Source organism: Hyaloscypha bicolor (assembly GCF_002865645.1).
Source record: "Hyaloscypha bicolor E unplaced genomic scaffold K444scaffold_136, whole genome shotgun sequence".
In the NCBI taxonomy this organism is placed as follows: Eukaryota; Fungi; Ascomycota; class Leotiomycetes; order Helotiales; family Hyaloscyphaceae; genus Hyaloscypha; species Hyaloscypha bicolor.
Window position 1 is genome coordinate 735,034 of NW_020194638.1, and position 19,113 is coordinate 754,146.

Sequence of the window (19,113 nt, forward strand, 5' to 3'; positions counted from 1 at the left end):
ACAACAAAATAGACAATGTTGATGAAACGTAATCGAGTCACGGGTACTTTGTACACTTCGTTGCCTGAAAAAAGATTGTTGCCTTCAAGTGAGGTCGTGGTGCTAACGTGGTGTCCTTCCAGATCTGTTACATCGGCGTTTCGTTCATGCTGGCTGCCTATCGAGAAAGCCCATTGGCAGTAAAGAGAAACAAAAAAATCCTTCCAGCATTGAGACACTTCAACTGTGACTCACCGAGATATGGCCAATCTATTGGTCAATTGTCAAACATGTCAGCAAGGCCATGGACTTGAGAAGGCTGCATGCATATAGTATGAAGCATCCTTGCAGCATCTCTATGCAGCCGCCCGTGATCACCAGACAGCCCAGCTCCCCGACCTCCTTCTCAAATATCACGGCATCTTCGAGAAAAATTGCTCCATTCTTCGATTCGTCACATCGGCAATCAGTCATCATACTCCCCGCCAAGAATGGAAAGCACAGGGCGGCGGTTGCCCCAGGTACCTTGCAGACAGTGCAAGAGACGACAGATGCCTTGGAAAGGATCCAACCCACGCACCAAGCCGTATGAGAAGGCTGACAGTGCTTGCATTCGTCATTCCGGCAATTCTTCCAAACCTGGTTGCCTCGAATGCTACACCACTCTGCAAAAAGATGATGCTGGGAGTTTGTGTTGTCCTAATCCTGAATGCCGGAGCGGGTTCTTCATCCCTGTACTCATTTCTATACCCACTTTCCTCCAGCAGATTACTCTAGTCCCAGAGCAAAAGAAGTCGAAGAAAGCCCAGGCGCCGTTGATCCTTCGAACCCACTGTCGGAATTGTCGGCTCGAAGATGAGGTATGCAGTGGTTTGATATTCGGCCCCCGCTGCGAGCGATGTAAAATCGAGGATCTGGAATGCGACTGCAAAATCTTGAGCAGGTCGTGCGAAGAGTGTATGAAAGATCGAGGGAGGGCGGCCTGGAAGAAATGTGTTGGACTTCGTGACGAGTGCGATGCTTGTATTGAGAAAGGGATTGAGTGCAAGGAATTTGTTAGCGTGTCTTGGAAAGCAAGTGCGGAGGAGAAGCCGCCTGAAGATGCTGTCGGGCACGGAACGATGGATGTTATCGATGGGACGAAAGCCATCAGGGCTTTTGCTGCATGCGAAAGGTGCTTGGATGACGAATTAAAATGTGATGAGAGTCTACCTGCTTGCGGAGGTTGCCAAAAGGAGGACGTGGAGTGCAAGTACAGACTGCTGACGACAAAATTTTCTGGTGAGTTTCTTGTCTTCTAGTGCAATCAATATCTGAAACTTTGGCAGACTTTCCAGGGAGAAGAGTTGGGCAGAGAAGATCCTCCTTGTCTCGAGTCCATCAAGAGGCGTTCAAAGATGAAAATGCACGTGAAGTTACTCCGCCGCAAAGCAAGTTACCAGTATCATGCGGAAGGTGCAGCAAGCCAAAATCTAGGTGCTCGGGAATTCTTCCCTGTGGGCGATGCGAGAAATTTGGTTTGGAGTGTATCCCAAAACCAAAAGCGTCAGAGATGGGTGCCGTTGCAGCCAAGTTGAAGGAAATTGGGACTGAAACTAAAATCGAGCCACTTGAGGGTCTGATGAGTGGCCTGGATTTAGAAAGTTGGCATTTGGTGTCGCACGAAGAGGTTGAAGAACCAGTGCCGTTTACAAGTGAAAGTACCTAGATAGTCTTTGGTTGTTCGACAAATGTCCGGAGGACGGAGGCGTATTTTTGTTCGTCGGGGATGAGGCTATGTTAGGACGGTTGGTTTGTAGACTCTGTTTTACGGTAATTGGATATTAGTGAACCCAACGAATATGTACCCAGAGCTCATACCATGACCTCTTCTGATTTCCGTGTGAGTCGTCGCAGGTTTTAATCCATTCAACATTCCACGTGCGGGGATCGAGTTAAAATTTCGGCATCCCACTATCAGCACCTTCAGGCTCGATCTTATGAAGCATGAAAACATTTCACCCAATTTTGAAAGAGCTTGGGGTATTTGATTACATCTCATTAATGTTTACATAACATCCTCCTGCTATTTCTTCAAATTTGACGTATTTGGCAGCTAAGCGAGGCTCCTCTAAATAGGGGGCGATAGCGTGAACTCCCGTTCAGATTCGGGTCAATACTGTTCTTGTACTTAGTGAATAAATCTGTTAGATTTTCTGCGGAATTTGAGGTAGTCTATTTAGAAAGTTTTACTTGAGACCTTCTCGGCTCCGGTCAGTGTGTCAAATGAATAGAATAGAATAGAATAGAGTAGTAGCTACTACTCTATTCTATTCATCAAAATTTACCCACTACTCATATTCTATTCATATTCTAATCAAGGTATTCATGAATATTCATAAATACTTTGAGTAGTACGTACGTGATTTTACACGTGAGGAGCTAGCTATATTAGGTAAAGCTTCCGCCCGCTCCCGCTCTAGCGCCACCTCACCACCCAATTAGGCAATGGCGAGGCTTAGTAAGCGAACTAAAATATAAGATTCCGAGGAGAATAATTAGTTTATTATTATAGAAAATTAGTACTTGGCTAATATTATATAAGCCTTAGCTTAATCTAGCTAGAGCTACTAATAAGCGCCTTAGTTATTTAATAATTATTAAATAACCCTTGTTTTTTAATAGTTATATAACTAGTAATTACTAGTATTTATCTTTATCTTTTCTATATTATCCTATATTCAGGCCACCCTAAGCAGTTGGCTCGCAGGGCGCCTGAAAAAAAACTAGTTATATAAGAAATACCAGAATTACTCCCTTCTAGGGAATCACATATCAGAATGCAATTATATCCAAATCCTTAGGATATAGCTAGGAATTAGAAAGAAGAAGCTCAAATACCTTTCTTTCTATTTTAGTAGTTCTAGAATACAAGAGGCTTTTCTTACGATTTTTTAAAGCTCGGAGGGAAATCTGAAGCTAGTAGTTCTATAGAAAGCACTAAGAAAAGAAACCCTAACTTTATATTACTTTTCTCTCTTTCTTCTCTTTATTACTATAGATCCTCCCTGCTTTTATATTTCTTATAGGCAAAACCGGCCTGCTTTTGACTTTATTATAGAACAGGCTAAGCCATATAAAACTTGCTCTTACTATCGAGTTTATATCTTCTTTCTTTTCTGGCTTAATTAACTAATTAATAGGCCCGAAATACTAGTAATTATATCCAGTAATATCCTGCCTTATAAGAACTCGATTTAAATATTCTTTCTTTTTTCTAGTAATAATAATAGTTAATTACAAATGTTTCTATAGACAAGCCAGCCCTATAGTACTAGTAATAGATCCGTTAATTCTCTATTATGGCTCTAGTTTATATTATAGAAGACTTTCCTATTAACCTATCTATTATATAGCCTCCTGCCTTTCTTTCCCGCTTCTGGCCGGCTCTTATATATATAACTAGTCTGCTTATAAATTACTATATAGCTTATAGAGCCCTTTATTTTAGTTATATAAATAATTACTTTAAGGCCTATTATAAGAAAAGTAATATTATACTTCCTCTAATTTATAAGTCTTTTCTATATCTTTCTTATTTCTTTATAAGTAATAATCTGCTTTACTAGGCCTTTTAGACAAATATTCAGGTATATAATTATACTTTTATCTTTATATTAATTAGCTATAAGAAGAATACCCGAATTAACTTCTTCTATAGAATCTAGTACTTTTAAATCTATAGTAAGCTCTTTTATTTCTAAGGCCTACTATAGCCCGTTCTATATATTAAACTTTTCTTTATATAGCTCTTTTTCTATAACCCACTTTTTATAACTAATATTCGGGCTACTAACTTCTTTTATTTAGATTATATAGTTCTTTTATAGTTTATAAATATATTTATAGACTATAATCTATTTATTATAGTTTATAAAACGGCCTATAAGTATCTTATAAACTAATAAACTAATTTCCGGGTCTTATTTAACTTATAAATGTATTTAATTCTCGAATTAGATATGAATTATTATTATAAAAACCTTCTTATAAATAATAAGATTACTATTCTAATTCTAGACAAATATATAAATATAAGCTATTATAATCTAGTACTAATAGTTTATAAGGCAAGCTATAAGTATCTATAAATATATATAGTTAATATTATATATATAATATATATACTACTTTATTATATCTTATTTTTCTTATATAGTAATCCGGACTAATACTACGAGTTATAGTTATAGAATTATACCGGGACCTACTAATAGATATAGCTCGAATAATAAGCCTTTTACTAGTACTACCTCTATATTTATTTAGCTTTCTCTCTATTCTTTTATATTAGCTACTTCTTTTAGTAATATATTATTAATATATATATTACTTATAAAACTACCTTACTTAACTAGCTCTATTTATATTAGTAGAATATTTATATAAATATTTATACGAGACTTATAAATATTCTAATCTATAAAAATATCTATATAAATAATATTAGCTATTACTTATTTTCTTATCTAACTTTATAAATAATAATTACTTTATATAATAGCTCTTTTAAGACTTAATAGCTATTATATAATACTTTAGTAAGTTAAGCTTCTTTATTACTTTTATAACTAATTTATACTAGCCTGAGATTATAAATTATTTCTTAAATAAATAATAAGTAATTAATTATCCGGATTTCCTTTACTAGATCTTTATTCTAAAAATAAAAAAGCTTTTTATAGACTTTAAGAACTATATTTTCGAATAATATATAAGCTATATTTATATAATTAAATACTAGAAATATAGCCTTTTATATATATATTTACTTTTATTTTTTAGAAGAGATATTATTTTTTTAATCTCTAATTTAGTTAATAAGGTAATTTATATTAAGCTTCTAAATCTATTATAGAATTCTATAAGTAAACTTATAATTATAATTACTAGCTAGATATCTTATAGGCTATATAGCCTTAATAATAATCTAAAAGCCCTATATATAGTCTATAGTATATTTATAGCCCCGCTTATATATTAAAAAAGGTTCTCTAAAATATTTATAGCTATAATAATTATTTATAAAAATAGATATCTCGAATATTAATACTAGAATAATAGCTATATATTTATAGTCTATAAATTAGACTTTCTAGATTAGGAAATTATTTATAATAATTACTAGGTTATTTTATATAACTTATATTTTCTTTAGAAATTCCGCTTATATATTAATATTAAGATTTATATATTTATATAAATAATTAAATATATTTACAAATATATTTATAAAAAAATAAATTATATAATTATTATTATTTCGGGAATAAATAATAAAATTACTTAATATTTCTAGATTCGGTATATAGGCCTTATAAAGGCTTTCTAATATCTATTTAAATATCTAATATATTAAGAATTCTTTCTAGTTTAATATTTTATAATTTATTTCCCTAAATAATATATAGTTTATTTTATAGCTAATCTTTTATTTAAATAAGTTATAGACCGGGCTATAAATATTTATTTAATTTTAATAACTTTCTTTAAATATAATATATAAGAATAGCTACTAGTATCTTTATTATAAGTTCTTATAATACTTTATATAGGTTACTAAAACCCGGATATAGTATTAGTTATATTTATTATTATAGTCTAGTTTCAAATAAGTAGTTCTATTTATAACTCTTACTAATAGTTATATATAGTCTATAATTCTTTAATAAGCTTTACTTAATTAAGGATATTTATTATCTTATATATTATATTACTTATATTACTTATAGCTTAGTAAAAAATAATTAAAAGTAGTTTTAATACTTTAATAAGGCTATCTAGTTAATAACCGGCTATAATTTATAAATACTTTTTCTTATAAGTATTTACTAGTAGCTAATTACAGATATATAAGTAATCTAGAACTAGTATAAGAAGTATTTCTATAATAACTTGGCTTATAAGCTCGCCTATAATCTATTAATTAATTTCTTATTATTCTTAATTAATTCTTACTATAATTATAATTTCTTTTTATTTAGTTTTAGTCTTATAAATCTCTAGTAAATACTTATAGATATTATTTTATCTAAGAATATCTTTAACTAGATTATAAGCTATTATATAGCTAATCTATAAATTAATTATACTTATAAAATATTACTAGTAATTATAATATAAGCCTAGCTAAATATAAACTAGTACTTTTATTTCTAGATAATTCTAATAGTAATTATAAATAATTTATAAACGGCTTATTTCTATTTATAGAACCCGAATAAAACTAATAAAACATTTTTTTATAAAATTCTTTATTACTATTATTATAGCTAAGGTAAAATAGTCTTATATATAGTATTAATAAGTATTATACCTTTTCTTTTTCCGAATAAATATATATCTTATTTCTAGTTCCGGATCTTATTTAAGCTTAATAAGTTATTTATAAGTATAATTACTAAGATAAGCTAGCTCGGGGCGCTTTTATAATCTATAGACCTAATTATCTGAAATAAGGTACCTATATAATACAAGTATTATTTTGAGGTAGTATATTAGCTAATAATTAATTTATAATTAGTAATAAATAATATTTTCTTTAGAGAAATACCTGTAATTTTTAGAGAGAACTTTATTTAGATTTTACTAGTAGTCTCATATAGTTTATAGGCTAATATAGTACGGGCCTATTTATAGTAGATATAGATCTGGCTATAGCTTTATTAGTTATTATTACGAATTAATATATAGGTCTATAATAATTCATTTAAATAGGATTTTATAAACTAGATTAGTAATCTGCTATATAACTTGTTTTTAAATAAAATAGATTATATTCCTGCTTTTTATTTCATATATCTAGTTAGTTATAAACCTAATTAATTATATTTACTTATAAGAATAACTCTTATAGGCCTTATATAATTACTAGGCCTTTAGTAAATAGGTAATTCTATTAATCCTAAATAATATAGTTTATAAGCTTAACTAAATAATTATAGATATATTTCCTGGCTAGAAACAGATATATTTTATAATAAATCTAGCTAATATAAATAAAACAGATCCTGAAATTATAAAATTATTTCTAGAAGTTTTATAAAGTATTTATTTATTAGATTTACTTCTCTCTAAATTATAATATAAGATTAGTATACTTATAATACTTTTATAAAATCTCTATTTATAAAAAAGGCTTTATAATAGGTTATAGATATTAATTTATAGCTTTAGAAAGTTCTCGATTCGGATATAGCTATTAAATAGTAATTTTAATAGCTAATTATAAATGATTTTACGAATTAAGCTCTAATTTATAAATTAGTAATTATTTTTTATACTTTTCTATAAGTAGTTTTTATTTATTTTATTCTTTATAATAATTATTAATAAGTTATAAAGCTAGTTATTTATAGTAATAAGAGTGAATTTATAGTTACTAGTCTTTTCTTATAGCTAGTTCTATATAGTAGCCTTATGATTTACTTTATAAATAGAGCTTTATATTTTTTTATTTTCTAATATAGATTATATAAGTAATATAATATACTTAGAAATATTATAAGGTCTTATTTAGCTTTTAACTTATTTATAAATAACTTTATATATTTATAGGCTATTTTTCTTCTTATATTATCTATAAAAGGTTTATAAAGATTCTATATCTAATTTATATATTTAGCTAAAACTCTTTACTAAGTTATATAATTTTAGTTAGGGTCTTTATTATATAATATATTTCTTTTAATTCCAAACCTACTCGAAACGAATTTAGGGCCGCTTTACTAAAATTATTAATTAGTCCCGAAGCTTATATAGGGCCGCTAATTAATAATTTTGCTCTAAACTCGTCTATTTTATATTTTTACTATTTTCCGGAGAAAACTAATACTATTATATAAATATATTTATATAGAAATACTAAAACTTTAGGCATGCTCTATAATTTAGGCTCTATTTTATAGGCTTTATAGGCTTTATTTTATAGGTTTTACAGGCTCTATAAGCTCTATAGACTTTATAGGTTCTATAGGCTCTATAGGCTCCCTTTTATAAGGTTTATAGGCTAATTCTATAAGCTTTATAGGCTCCGTATACTCTATAGGCTTCTAATAAATACCCTTTCTTTAAACTAGCTATATTATTCCAGATATAAGTTCTTTTGCCTAATTATAAGCTTCTCTTTTTATAAAAATAGATATTGACTTTATATTATAAAATCTGCCTTATATAAAAGTATAACTAATACTATAAAGCTATAAGCAAATTTATATAAGAAAGATATAACTGGCAAATCTTATAGGCAAAGAAAGTAAAGCTATAGGTATAAAAGTATAAAATATGGGATCCTATAGACTTGGAGAAGGTACTAGTAAAAGAAGAAGCCAAAAGAGAATTAAGGAAGTTCCAGGCTTAATTATAAAATAATAAATAGAAATAAGATAAAGAGGAAAAATAGTAGGAGATAGAATAAGAAAGGAAATAGAAAGAGAATAATCCGATAAGAGCTTGTAAATAGTAAATAGTAGGGCTAATATATAGTAGTTTATAGACGAGTATAAGAGGAGAAAGTAGGAATAGAAGTAGGAGCAAAAGCAGGAGTAAGAGTAAAAGAAAGTATAGTACTGGCTTATAGCTAGCTAATATTTATAAATATAAAGGAAAAAGGGGCTTATAGATAAAGGAAAAGAACCTATAAATAAAGAGGAACTTATGAATAAAAAGGAGGAATTTATAAATAAAGAGGTATCTATAAATTAATTTGCGGATAAGCCTATAGCCCGTAAGTAGGAAACCCTATTTATAAATACTTACTAACCTTTCTCTTAGAATACTATTCTAGTTATAATTAAAAACGCTCCTTTTCTGAATTTGGATAATTCTTTATATACTCTATATACCGAAAACAGAAGCAAAAGTCAAACCGTTAATATAGTATTTAAAGAAAGGAGCAAGCAAGGGTATTAAGACTTGAAAATAAGCCTATAAGAGACGAGCTTTAAAGACATATACAAGTATATACTAGGGAATCGGGCGAGCAGGAGCTTAAAGAGGCAAGGGCTATAAAATGCTATAGATATCTTATAAAAAATAATAGAAAACAGCCTTTAGAAGTCGATAATTATTTAAATAAAAGCCTTTAAAAGACTATATGCTTATATGTTATATTAGTATAAGCTTGCAAGCGCAATATGGCTATATTTAAAAATAAAAATAAAAAAAGGAGGGGGGGTTAAGTAAAAGAGAGAGCTTAATAAGTAAAAGTAAGGCTTAAAAGGGCCTATAAAAGGAGAGGGAGAGCTTTGCAAGTATAATTAAGGAGTATAGCAATTTATAAAAATAGAGAGAGCTTTATCTAATTAATCTCGAATCGAGATCAGGGCCGCTTCGCTAAAATTAAAACCTGGCGGCCCTATGCAAGCTCCGGGGCCAGTTTTAATTTTGCCCTGATCTCGTGAATATTCATGAATATATATTCTACTCTACTCTAATTTTTTGAGAATTACGCTACTCATATTCTATTCAAGATATTCATGAATATTCATGAATACCTTGAATACCTTGAATACTTTTTTGACACACTGGCTCCGGTCTATATAGTTCTATGAAAACTTAACCGTCCACGTCCGACAATATTTCCTCAACTTCACAAACCCCCGTCCATCCGGACATTGTACCACTGCCCGTCGTACAATGGCGCATTTGCCCTCTTCCCAAAACTTCCAGTAGAGCTTTTGTTCCAGGTATGGGCTTGCCTTGTCGACCCCCGCATGCCCTATCCCTCCGGGCTAGGTATTTGAAATTGTTGTACTACGATTTCAAGGCGCAGGCCACCATCGTATGTTCTGGTGGAAGGCTTGTTCGCTTCAATGGCAAGTTTACCTGTGTACCCTCTACCCACCGGAATACAGTGACCCAGGAGACTACATCTTCAAGCGTATGGGAAGAAAGTCGGCGGTTAATATGGGCCGAAACATTCTCGCAGAAGAGATCGATAAAGTCGAGGCAATCTTCAAGGCAAAGATACATGCCGTTGATTCTCGAGAGGTTGTTTTCCCTACCTCCAAGACCCAGCCATCTGCTGGACTTGCGTCTCACCCTTGCGAGTCTCTGGATGATGTTTTCTGAGAACCCCCAAAGCCCCATTTCGGAGAACACCAGGCCGGGAAGACGAAGATCGAGTGCGATTGGGTAGCTTTGTTGGAGAACGGGACATCATGGAAGATAAAAACTGAGGCGGACTTCGACAAGCATGCCATATTGAGAAGGTGTGTGTGGATGAAAAATGAAGGGACAGCAGATGTCTTTGTAACAACGAAGATTATGACGCCCTTTTAGCAGCAGGTATGCTCAGACTTCTAGCCCATCTTCGCTTTCCTTCATTAGACCGCGACCTTCAAACGATAAATGACAACGGAAGGAAGTGACTTAGCTTGTTATCAGTGCGTTCGGCGTCTACCGCCGACTTTTGATCTGTTGCCCTGAGGCTTCGAATACATAATTAAGGGAGCTCAATTACCTGCCGAAGCTGAGGTCGTCTATTTCACTTCTCCAACCCAGAACACTTGCGCAACCAAAGTCATCGGAAAGTCAGCGACGGGTCATCGTTCACCCGATTCGGCGAACTCGAAACCTCCTCGGGGCCGAAACGCAAGCCAGGCCGAAGATACACAAGGGTAGCTTCCCACTCCAACGCCGCGTCATGCTCCAACCACGAACCCGTGTGTTTAATTTCTTTTAAAAACCATCAGGCCATCACAGCCACAATGCCAACTCTTAACCAACCTTACATTCTGTCAAACCGTCGAAATGGGTCACCGTATCGCTGCCGTCGAACTGCGCACCTCTTCTGGCATCCACTCACATTCGACAGGAACCGAATACGATTAGTGCTGCATGGGATTTTATCCTCGGAAATTCTATGCCGCTGCGCCAAGCACCCCGCTTCTTCAAAGGGCATACATTGCGTAGTGCGCCCCTATCGCCATGGACGCCGTACTCGTACGGCGATGCGCAGATTGCACAATTATTTGGGGGCTGAGTTGTGCAAGACGGAGAAGGTTTTCGAATCCCGAGAGCTCCAGTACGAGTACGACCCCGCAGTTGGATACGACTGGGTACGGTTATGCGAGTGCAGCTTTCGGGATCACAACCTCGAAGAAGAAATGCGTAAAATTATGAGCATCAGGCCATGTGAGATGAGATACTGTTCGTGGGTTCTTATAGGGTTTAGGGGTGAGATTTCTTGCTCCGAACATGCCGGTAGGGTGGTGGAATTCTGCCCGGTTCAAACCCCCACCTTCTGAATTGGCGTTGATTCCACAGCCAAAGTCGCCACAAATGATGACATGCACGGCAATTATTGTAAGAAGAGGGCAAAATCAAAGCGAGAGCCCGAGCAGGGGGGAATTCCATGCCAAGTGTCCCGATTGCGGCTCTGCCCGCGAGTGTGGGCCTTTTTAAGCTTAAGTGCCGGATCTACCTCCGAGGGCATGTCAGTTGACTTGTTAGTCATAAGTCACGCTCAAACTTCCTGGCATCTCCTTTCACGTGTCGATATGTTTTTAGTCTCTGAATACGTGATTATCCTGTTTATTACAAGCTTCCTGTTCTGTAATGGTTGAAGTTACGGACAAGTATCGAGTTTCGAAGCCTCTCGCGGATTCACGAGCAGCTACCGTATCTGAATAATCTGCAGATATGCATGACATGCTTACTTTGCCCAGAGGCGGGGTACATGCTGCAATTACAGCATCTAGGCCAATTGTATTGGCAGAGATGTGAGAGGTTGGTAGTTTTACCGCATTCGGGTTTGAAAACACTCAGCAACTCGCATCTTGAACATCTGTCTCAACCGAACCTTAAACGCTCTCCAATTTCATCAAAGACATGCGCGTAATCAAAAACCGATAAGAAGGGAAGACAGACAACGCATACATAGACTACTCTTCTAGTCTCTGTGTTCTTTGCCTTTTTGATCTGGGTCGATGGAGTTTTACAGTTACATGTATGGATGTTGCGGGGGCGGGAGATCGGAGAACACAGTGCATTTCTTATCCACTCCCAAACGCGCTATTCAAGTTTCAAAATGACATTGGAAAGTTGGTTGATCCATTAGGCAATCTCACCGGAAGTGTCCTGAAGTCAAAAGTGACGCACAAACACGTGAAGTACAGGAAGTCACTTGACTGCCCTGAGGAATCCAAGCCGGCAATGGGAAGTGTGCCGTCCCAGCAAGCCTCGAACTAAAATCCGAGGGCAATTGTCGGATTCCAGCAAGGAGGTCTGGGTCAACAGATCCAGTGGTCCAATGAGCTTCGACCCCCTTACTTGAGACGGTCCAATACGCACTCGTGAACTGCTTTCCAAGATGACTCTGAGCCTTCCTGGATGCTGACGTGAAGACCCAACGACCAATGAGAGGTAAGCATCAGCGCAGCACGACCAACAACTGGAATCATCAATTGCCAAATACAGTGCGTTTTCGGCACAGTATTGCAAACTAACCATTCATCATGCACGACCCGTAAGGATATCTGCCGTCAGCAAACGTCCCGCGTGTTCGAATGGAATCGCGCAACAAAACAGCAACAAGACTCTGCAGCAAGCTCACCCCACAACCAGGTGACCTCTGCACTTCTGCACTTTCCATCCCAGATGAAGCCACTGTGCTGCCTGACTGGAATACGATTATCCCAAAGGGGGAATAGTTGGCACACCATCAGATAAGACCTGGCGGTGTTGGCATGCAAGACGATACGGTCAACCACTTAGAGCTCGCCCGGAGTCATCGTGAGAAATCTCCGCCGAACGGAGGGTGGTGGAGTTAAGATTCGGGCTCGGTTCGACCTTGCTGTCCGAGATTGCGAGACCTTGCGACCAGCGAATTGAAGTGCCTCCGTCTGACCATCAGACGATTTCTTCCCTTCTCATGGAAGAGATGATCCAAGAATGAACTGTCTGTCCTTGTTGGGAGGAGGGCGGAGGGGTGCTGAACGCTTGTCTCGGGTCCGATTTGTGATATGAATGCCGAGCTAATTGAAGGTTTGTCGAGCTTCGTCGGGCTCAGGATTGGAGATCTCATGCTTGTCGCGCCAAATCTAGACCACCCTGCGGCCATGAGCAAGCTCTCGTTTGCGGCGGGGTAGCTGCCGGCACGGCATTGTAATCGATGGTGCAGCGAGCCTGTTGCTTCATGTGCTGTCTTCGTGAAGCATCCCCGTCCCTGAACAACCAATACCCTGGGCGAGCTGCCGAAATCATCGGGATGTGTAATCAAATGTGGAGAAAGGAGCCATGTATATGTAATCACAAGACAAACGGAAGTGGCGAATCCCCCAAGATTTTGCTCCTGCACGCTGCAAGCCAGCGCGCGGCGTTCTCCTGTACGGCGCGCCTAAAGTCCGCTATCCGGACAAAATCAAGGAGCTATTTCCGCGAAGGGGAAATGTAGGAACGCAGCGAGAGAATTAAAGTTTCCCATAGTGAAGGCTTGGAACTGGCTCGGATCCGTCCGAAGAATCAAGGAGATCATTCCGTTCAGGCAGTAATGAGAAGTGAAGTGTGTGTGTTTTGTTAGTATAGGTCAATATCTCCAATTGGTTTCTCCTTGTCATAAACCCCAGAGCACCTGCCAAGCCTGCATTACGCTGAATGAAGGACCAGCTTTTCACACCGTCTAAGATCCATACAATGTCCAGGTCAAAGTATTAACAAGATTGGGAATCATGAAAGTCGTGTCGTCACCGCTTCACAAAGCAAACTACCTTCCAACTCCTCCACCCCATCCCTGGAAACAATCCGAAAGACACATGCAAAACTCCAGGTTGTAAAATATCTAGGCCATCCCCATTTGACCTTCGTAATCTCCCGTGTAGATGATGCTATCCATTTGATCTGAAATATCAAAGCCTGTGTTGCAATCCAGCATAGTGGGTCGGATCGTCCCATCTGCAAAGTTGAGCCCGTCGTTCAGTTGCATAGCTTTGAGCAAATCCGCATCTAACCCTTGCCTGCCTAATGGCGATGGACGTGGCATTCCTTGAATTTGTTGCGCCCTCATGTAGTGTGCAGTGAGGTCAAGTGCGTGTGCGGGACCAAGGAAATCGTCTTGTCCAGACCATGGTGAAAATGGCGAGGTATTTCTGAACATTGGCGATTCAGTCTGGAAATCGGTGTAAATAGGTGATGGTATCGAGTAGGTGGTGTCGAGTGAGGCACGTGGTTGGTACGTCTCTTCGTCGAACGAGGTCTTCAGTGGCAAATTCAGGGGGGCGGGTTTGATCGCGTGGGGAGCGACCTTGGCAGCTTGTCGTTGCTGGGACCATACTTGGCTGTATTCTTTGGACAAATCCGAGTGATCACTCTCGCTGCTGCTTGCTCTATCTGTGCGGTCGAGAGCTGGAGAATAGGAAGAATCCCCTGAGTATTTCCGACTTCCTGTGTCCTCCGAGCTCATCTCCGATCGTGCAGCTTGAAGCTGGGCTTGTAATTCGGCGAAGTCTTCTGCCCCTTCTGGGAAGTTGTTGGGGAGATCTGGGGAAGGTCGAATGCATCCAAGCTTGGAAGCTATGTCATGAATTACTGGTTGCCCTCTATCATTCATCTCTGGCTCTCCCAGATCCCACGACTCGCCATTGCGGACCATGGTGTAAAGTTTTTGAACAGTAGCAATGAGAGCATACTGCGTATTCTCCAAGACTTCAGCATACCTGGAATTGGTGTGTTAGCGGAAGTGAAGGATGTTTGGCGAAGCAAAACGTACCCTCTAGGCAATTGCTTGAACTCTGTCTTTTTCCTGCTTCCGGCCGTGCACACCAAACCGTCATCTTTACATCGTTTGCATGGCGATTCCCCATCACACTGAATAAGCAGTAAGCAAATGTCAACAAGAAAAAGGCATGTCCCATACCTTGGTCTTCTTCATCCTACACCTCTCGCATGCTTTCCAAACTCTTTTATGTCTTCCATCTATTACAACCGAAGTATGTTCATGTGAAGAGTTGGATCTTTTTGAGCTTCTGTTCACAGGTTTGGATGGTTTTGAAACCTTTCTTGATTGGTAGGATTTATGGTCCTCCATTGGAGGGGTAGGTAGACTGGACATGGTGAGAGGCAGAAATGTTCTGGAAAGAAATTGTGGAGGTGATGATAGAGGCTGTGTATCGAGGGGTTAAACGGAATATATATTAAAGCTCCAGTTTCAATCGGCATTAGCTGATTATGTCGGATTATGTGACGTTGCTGATTCACAATACCCCAAACAAGGATAGGCCGTATATAGTTGTCCGAGGGTTCTCCTTGAACATGCGGGTGGACTCGGCGTAGGAAAATGCAGCTGACTTTACAGGGCCCTGGAGATCTCCAAGCAGGAAACCGAATCGGGAGTGGAAATAAACGCGGATGGATGTGGATGTTATTGTTGAGGGTTACTAAGGTCGTGCAGGGTCGTGATCTGTGTGGCTGGATGAGGAGGTAGGTCGATAGAGAGATATCCTGCAGGAGTCGTCAAGCACTTCGGACAAACCACCCAGAAATCAAAAAAGGGGTGTTAGTAGACAGTCCACAGGATATTCCAATGCACGCTGAGGAGTCATGATCGAAGGAATTAAGAAAGTGGAGGCTTGACGTGTTACTTGTATGCCAGTAGGCTATGGGAGCTATCCTGGGTCGTTAGTGTCGCTCGGATGCACCACTGCTTACACCGACCGAAAATACGGTGGCCGTTTTTCATAGCAGGCATAAATCGAGGCCGCTGGATGCTGGGGCGCCGGCCATGCAAGGACCAGGATGGAAGCTGCACTGGCCTGGCAGTGGAAACATGTGGCTACGGGAGGACGTGGGATGCTAATTGAGGCTTGGTGACATATTACGACTCATGGCTAGCCGCTATGACATGGTGTTGGAGATCTTACTTTCTGTGTTCTCGGCTTCAGCCCACCACAGTGCCCTTCGCGGGATCTGGGTGTCTGTGTTCTGGGCTCCTGGAACTCCGCTCGGCATGAACGCCGAGTTCGTCCTGTGAGCTTAATTGATGAGAGCTTCCCTGACAGCATGTCCTGGGCAACTTCTTGCGCAAAATTCCCAGCCTCGTGATGTATGTGGCTCTAGTTTGTGGATCTCACTAATAAGCAGCGGTACTGTCTGAACGGCCAGCGATGAAATAGCGTCTGGTTTAGGAGTTAAAGACGGAACGGACAACGACCCGCTCGCGATGTCTGCTGAATAATTACGAAGATTCGAGAGGGTGCATAATTCGGAATTATTGGCCTGTTCATTCGCTGAGCTTTCTAAAGTTTGAATTGCCCACAGGGGCATGAGATGAATTAATGTCGTTGGCTGATTGTAGGGGTACTAAGCAATGTCAGAAGCAATATCTAGCTTCTTATACCAGGCTTCTGGAGGCCTAGTGTCATACAAAACAGTTTCATTCGCTACTTAGAGCAAAAATCGCGACGTAGCCAGCACCTCTTTGGGCAGTAAGCCGTGTACATACCGCGCTGACTGTGCGGGGCGATACAATCGCAGAAGCTGGCTGGGATTTTCACCGTTTCCCAAGGTGGGTTTACAAAAACGTGATACCAAGGAGGGGTTTTGGCATCTTCTCAGCTCCGATCGCGTCACAACTAATGAAGTTAACCCTGACAGTTTTCGAGGAGAAAATTTTGCAATCATCCGCGAAATCTACGATGTTGGTCGGTAATCAAGCAGCGATTAATCATTCCATAGCCAGAGCAAGCCTGACTGACAAACCAAAAAAAGTTGACCAGGATCGGTACCCGGCAGCGAGTGCTCTCCGCCGTGATTACGGAGCGAGAGTGGCAGGCCCTCCTCAGGGGACGCCCTAGCGGATATTGCGGGTTTACAGGCTTACAGGCTTACAGCGCATCCAAGGACAGGACCAACCCTCTGGGATTGAATCTCAACAATACTGAAAGATGAAGTTATCACAGGTTCGAAACGCAAAGAAATGAAGTTTGTTAGCCATTTCAGTATCAATCTACCTTTGATGGGAAACACGATCTGATATCGACCACTTCAAGTGCTATGACGCAAAGCTCCCGTCTAGAGGCTGAAGAAATGGGACTGGTTCTAGTTCGCTGTCGCGTCTGAAAATTTATAAAACCTGAGGCTCTGGACCTTGTTAGGGGCCTCCTCAGACCCTTCTCCGACGAATCGAGAAATTTTGGTGGGCCCATGAAGTAGGTGGCTCTTGAGGCTCATGCTCAAACTTCCAGAGGAAGAGGAGGAAAATTGGTCGGACCAAGGACAAGAAATGCTCCCGTGCAGACCCACACAGACCACCTCGACGATGCACCTGAGCCGGACGGAGCTTCCACGATTCTTCTCGAAGGGTTGGCAACCCTTGGCGAGTGATTAGCTGAGCAATTTAAGCTGTGCCCAAAGCTTTTCCAGGGCTATGAAGGACGGAGCATTCGACCCTCCGCCTCTCACTTCTTCATCACGAGAGCCCTGGAATACGCGTTTACGACGGCCGCAGCTGATACTTCTTCCAGGCTGTGTACCAGTGTTGCATAGTATTTGCAAAAGTGGCGCATTTATTTGGTCCCCTTGGTTACCTCTATGGTTCTTGGAGATTACGAATAAGGACTGGGCGCCGAGATCCATAAATCCGTCCAGCAGTCAACGAAGACGCACGAATTTCCAGAAGCCCTGCCCAAGGGAACGGCACCGTCCGCAAACTCCCGCAGATTCGTCAACAAATGCCTCAGATCACCATGCAATTCCCAAAACGAAGGCATCAGCTGGCCCCCAAATGATATGTAGACGCCCAACAGCCCCTTCAAAATAATCTCCTGACGCTTTTCGCACTCGGGAGTCGGGACTCGGACAAGCCCGAAAACGACTTGAACGGACGTGGAGGGGACTTGGATCCCGCCCCACGGCAGCGAATCAGCCACTGAAAGACGTTGAAATCGCCTAGGGCTTGTGTGTGTGGCTGCTCGGCTTCGGGCTGTCCCTTGGTCTCGTTGCATAACTTTTGCACAAATAAATCGCCTTGGCAGTCATCAACATTTACCAACCGTACGAAATACTGACCATTTCCCCGCAAATTCGTTCTGAGGTGCAGCCGGCTTGATGTTCGAGCTCGCAAGCGACATGAACCACTGGATTGACACTATGGTGGCCTCGTCACGCCCTGCGGTACTTGGATGAAGTACCGCAATCCATACTCCGCACCTCTAATCCACCAAGGAGGCTCTAGAAACTCGCCCAGCTACTAAAGTTTGGTGGACGTGGGCGAGCTTGATAGCGTATGGAACAACCCGGGGCAAGTGTTCGGGCAAGGTTTTAAGAGATCAAACATTCAATTTCAAGTGCGGTTGAGCGACTCGCCATAAGAGCAAGCGGACTCTTCCCTTTTCAATCCCCCACAGCAAGAAACCTTGAACCAAAAGTTCCTTGGGATCTCATCTTCTCCCTCCTAAAGGGGTATCTAATAGGGGGTGTTTCAAATTTATCAACTGGTTTCTTCAAAACATGGAAGTGATCTCTGTCGAATCTGTACCCTTGTCAGTGGTGCTACAGGGAATCAAAGTTGAAGCTGACCACGACTACTACCAAGTTGGCAAACTGAACTATGTTGCACTACATGCCAACGGCCAACCGACGGATGCAAGCTAGGTCTTGAGAGAGATCAACGGAGTGATCCTCACAGTTAAAGTTGCATAAAGCTACCTCCCTTAGATAGGAGCTCAACTTTGCTGCGTTCATACCCACTTATTATGATCCAAGTGGGCCAGTATTACAGCGTGGCCTAGAAGCTCACACCCACAAAACCTCAGCTGCTATCAGTTACTTTTCCAAATGCGATCATGCTCTTGTCAGAATTGCGTTCTTGCCAAACAATAAGCAATGGGGCCGAATATTCTACGAGTCCAAGCCCTATATTCAGCCTTAACCGTCTTTACTTATTGGGGATGCCCTCACCGTTACTAGCATGTGTCATTTTACCATTTTTGAGCTCTCTCCGCAAACTCAAACAAACGTCACAGATACTAGTAGATCCAATTGAAGGGCGCTCATGGAAAACCGAAAAGGAATTGTGGGCAGAAGCTCCCTGTTCACTTCCGTGCATTTACCAGTCTAACGTACAGTTCAAAACCAGGATTTCAGAATTTCATCTATACT

General features: G+C 39.4%; 3 protein-coding genes across 3 annotated transcripts; 2 read left to right on the forward strand and 1 right to left on the reverse strand.

The window, feature by feature from the left end:
- Positions 1-367: 367 nt before the first annotated feature.
- On the forward strand, positions 368-1,830 carry K444DRAFT_667633 (uncharacterized protein). The gene is made up of 2 exons (XM_024887323.1): positions 368-1,260; positions 1,308-1,830. The coding sequence occupies exons 1-2, from the start codon at positions 471-473 to the stop codon at positions 1,685-1,687; spliced, it is 1,170 nt and encodes a 389-aa protein (XP_024730863.1). The 5' UTR covers positions 368-470; the 3' UTR covers positions 1,688-1,830.
- Positions 1,831-10,394: 8,564 nt separating this feature from the next.
- K444DRAFT_618421 (uncharacterized protein) lies at positions 10,395-11,315 on the forward strand. The gene has a single exon (XM_024881320.1). It carries the CDS (start codon positions 10,728-10,730, stop codon positions 11,265-11,267), a length of 540 nt encoding a protein of 179 aa, XP_024730864.1. The 5' UTR covers positions 10,395-10,727; the 3' UTR covers positions 11,268-11,315.
- A 2,124-nt stretch (positions 11,316-13,439) lies between these two features.
- On the reverse strand, positions 13,440-15,527 carry K444DRAFT_132629 (uncharacterized protein). The gene is made up of 3 exons (XM_024870465.1): positions 14,873-15,527; positions 14,726-14,823; positions 13,440-14,672 (listed from the first exon to the last, which is right to left on the reverse strand). The coding sequence occupies exons 1-3, from the start codon at positions 15,065-15,067 to the stop codon at positions 13,799-13,801; spliced, it is 1,167 nt and encodes a 388-aa protein (XP_024730865.1). The 5' UTR covers positions 15,068-15,527; the 3' UTR covers positions 13,440-13,798.
- Positions 15,528-19,113: the final 3,586 nt, after the last annotated feature.

Excerpts from the sequence above, each read along its gene's own strand:
- K444DRAFT_667633 (XM_024887323.1), top strand. The coding sequence starts at position 471 with ATGGAAAGCACAGGGCGGCGGTTGCCCCAGGTACCTTGCAGACAGTGC. Across the intron at positions 1,261-1,307 it reads GCTGACGACAAAATTTTCTG|ACTTTCCAGGGAGAAGAGTT; the intron begins GTGAGTTTCTTG and ends AAACTTTGGCAG.
- K444DRAFT_618421 (XM_024881320.1), top strand. The coding sequence starts at position 10,728 with ATGCCAACTCTTAACCAACCTTACATTCTGTCAAACCGTCGAAATGGG.
- K444DRAFT_132629 (XM_024870465.1), bottom strand. The coding sequence starts at position 15,067 with ATGTCCAGTCTACCTACCCCTCCAATGGAGGACCATAAATCCTACCAA. Across the intron at positions 14,824-14,872 it reads GTAGGATGAAGAAGACCAAG|TGTGATGGGGAATCGCCATG; the intron begins GTATGGGACATG and ends CTGCTTATTCAG. Across the intron at positions 14,673-14,725 it reads TTCAAGCAATTGCCTAGAGG|GTATGCTGAAGTCTTGGAGA; the intron begins GTACGTTTTGCT and ends CACCAATTCCAG.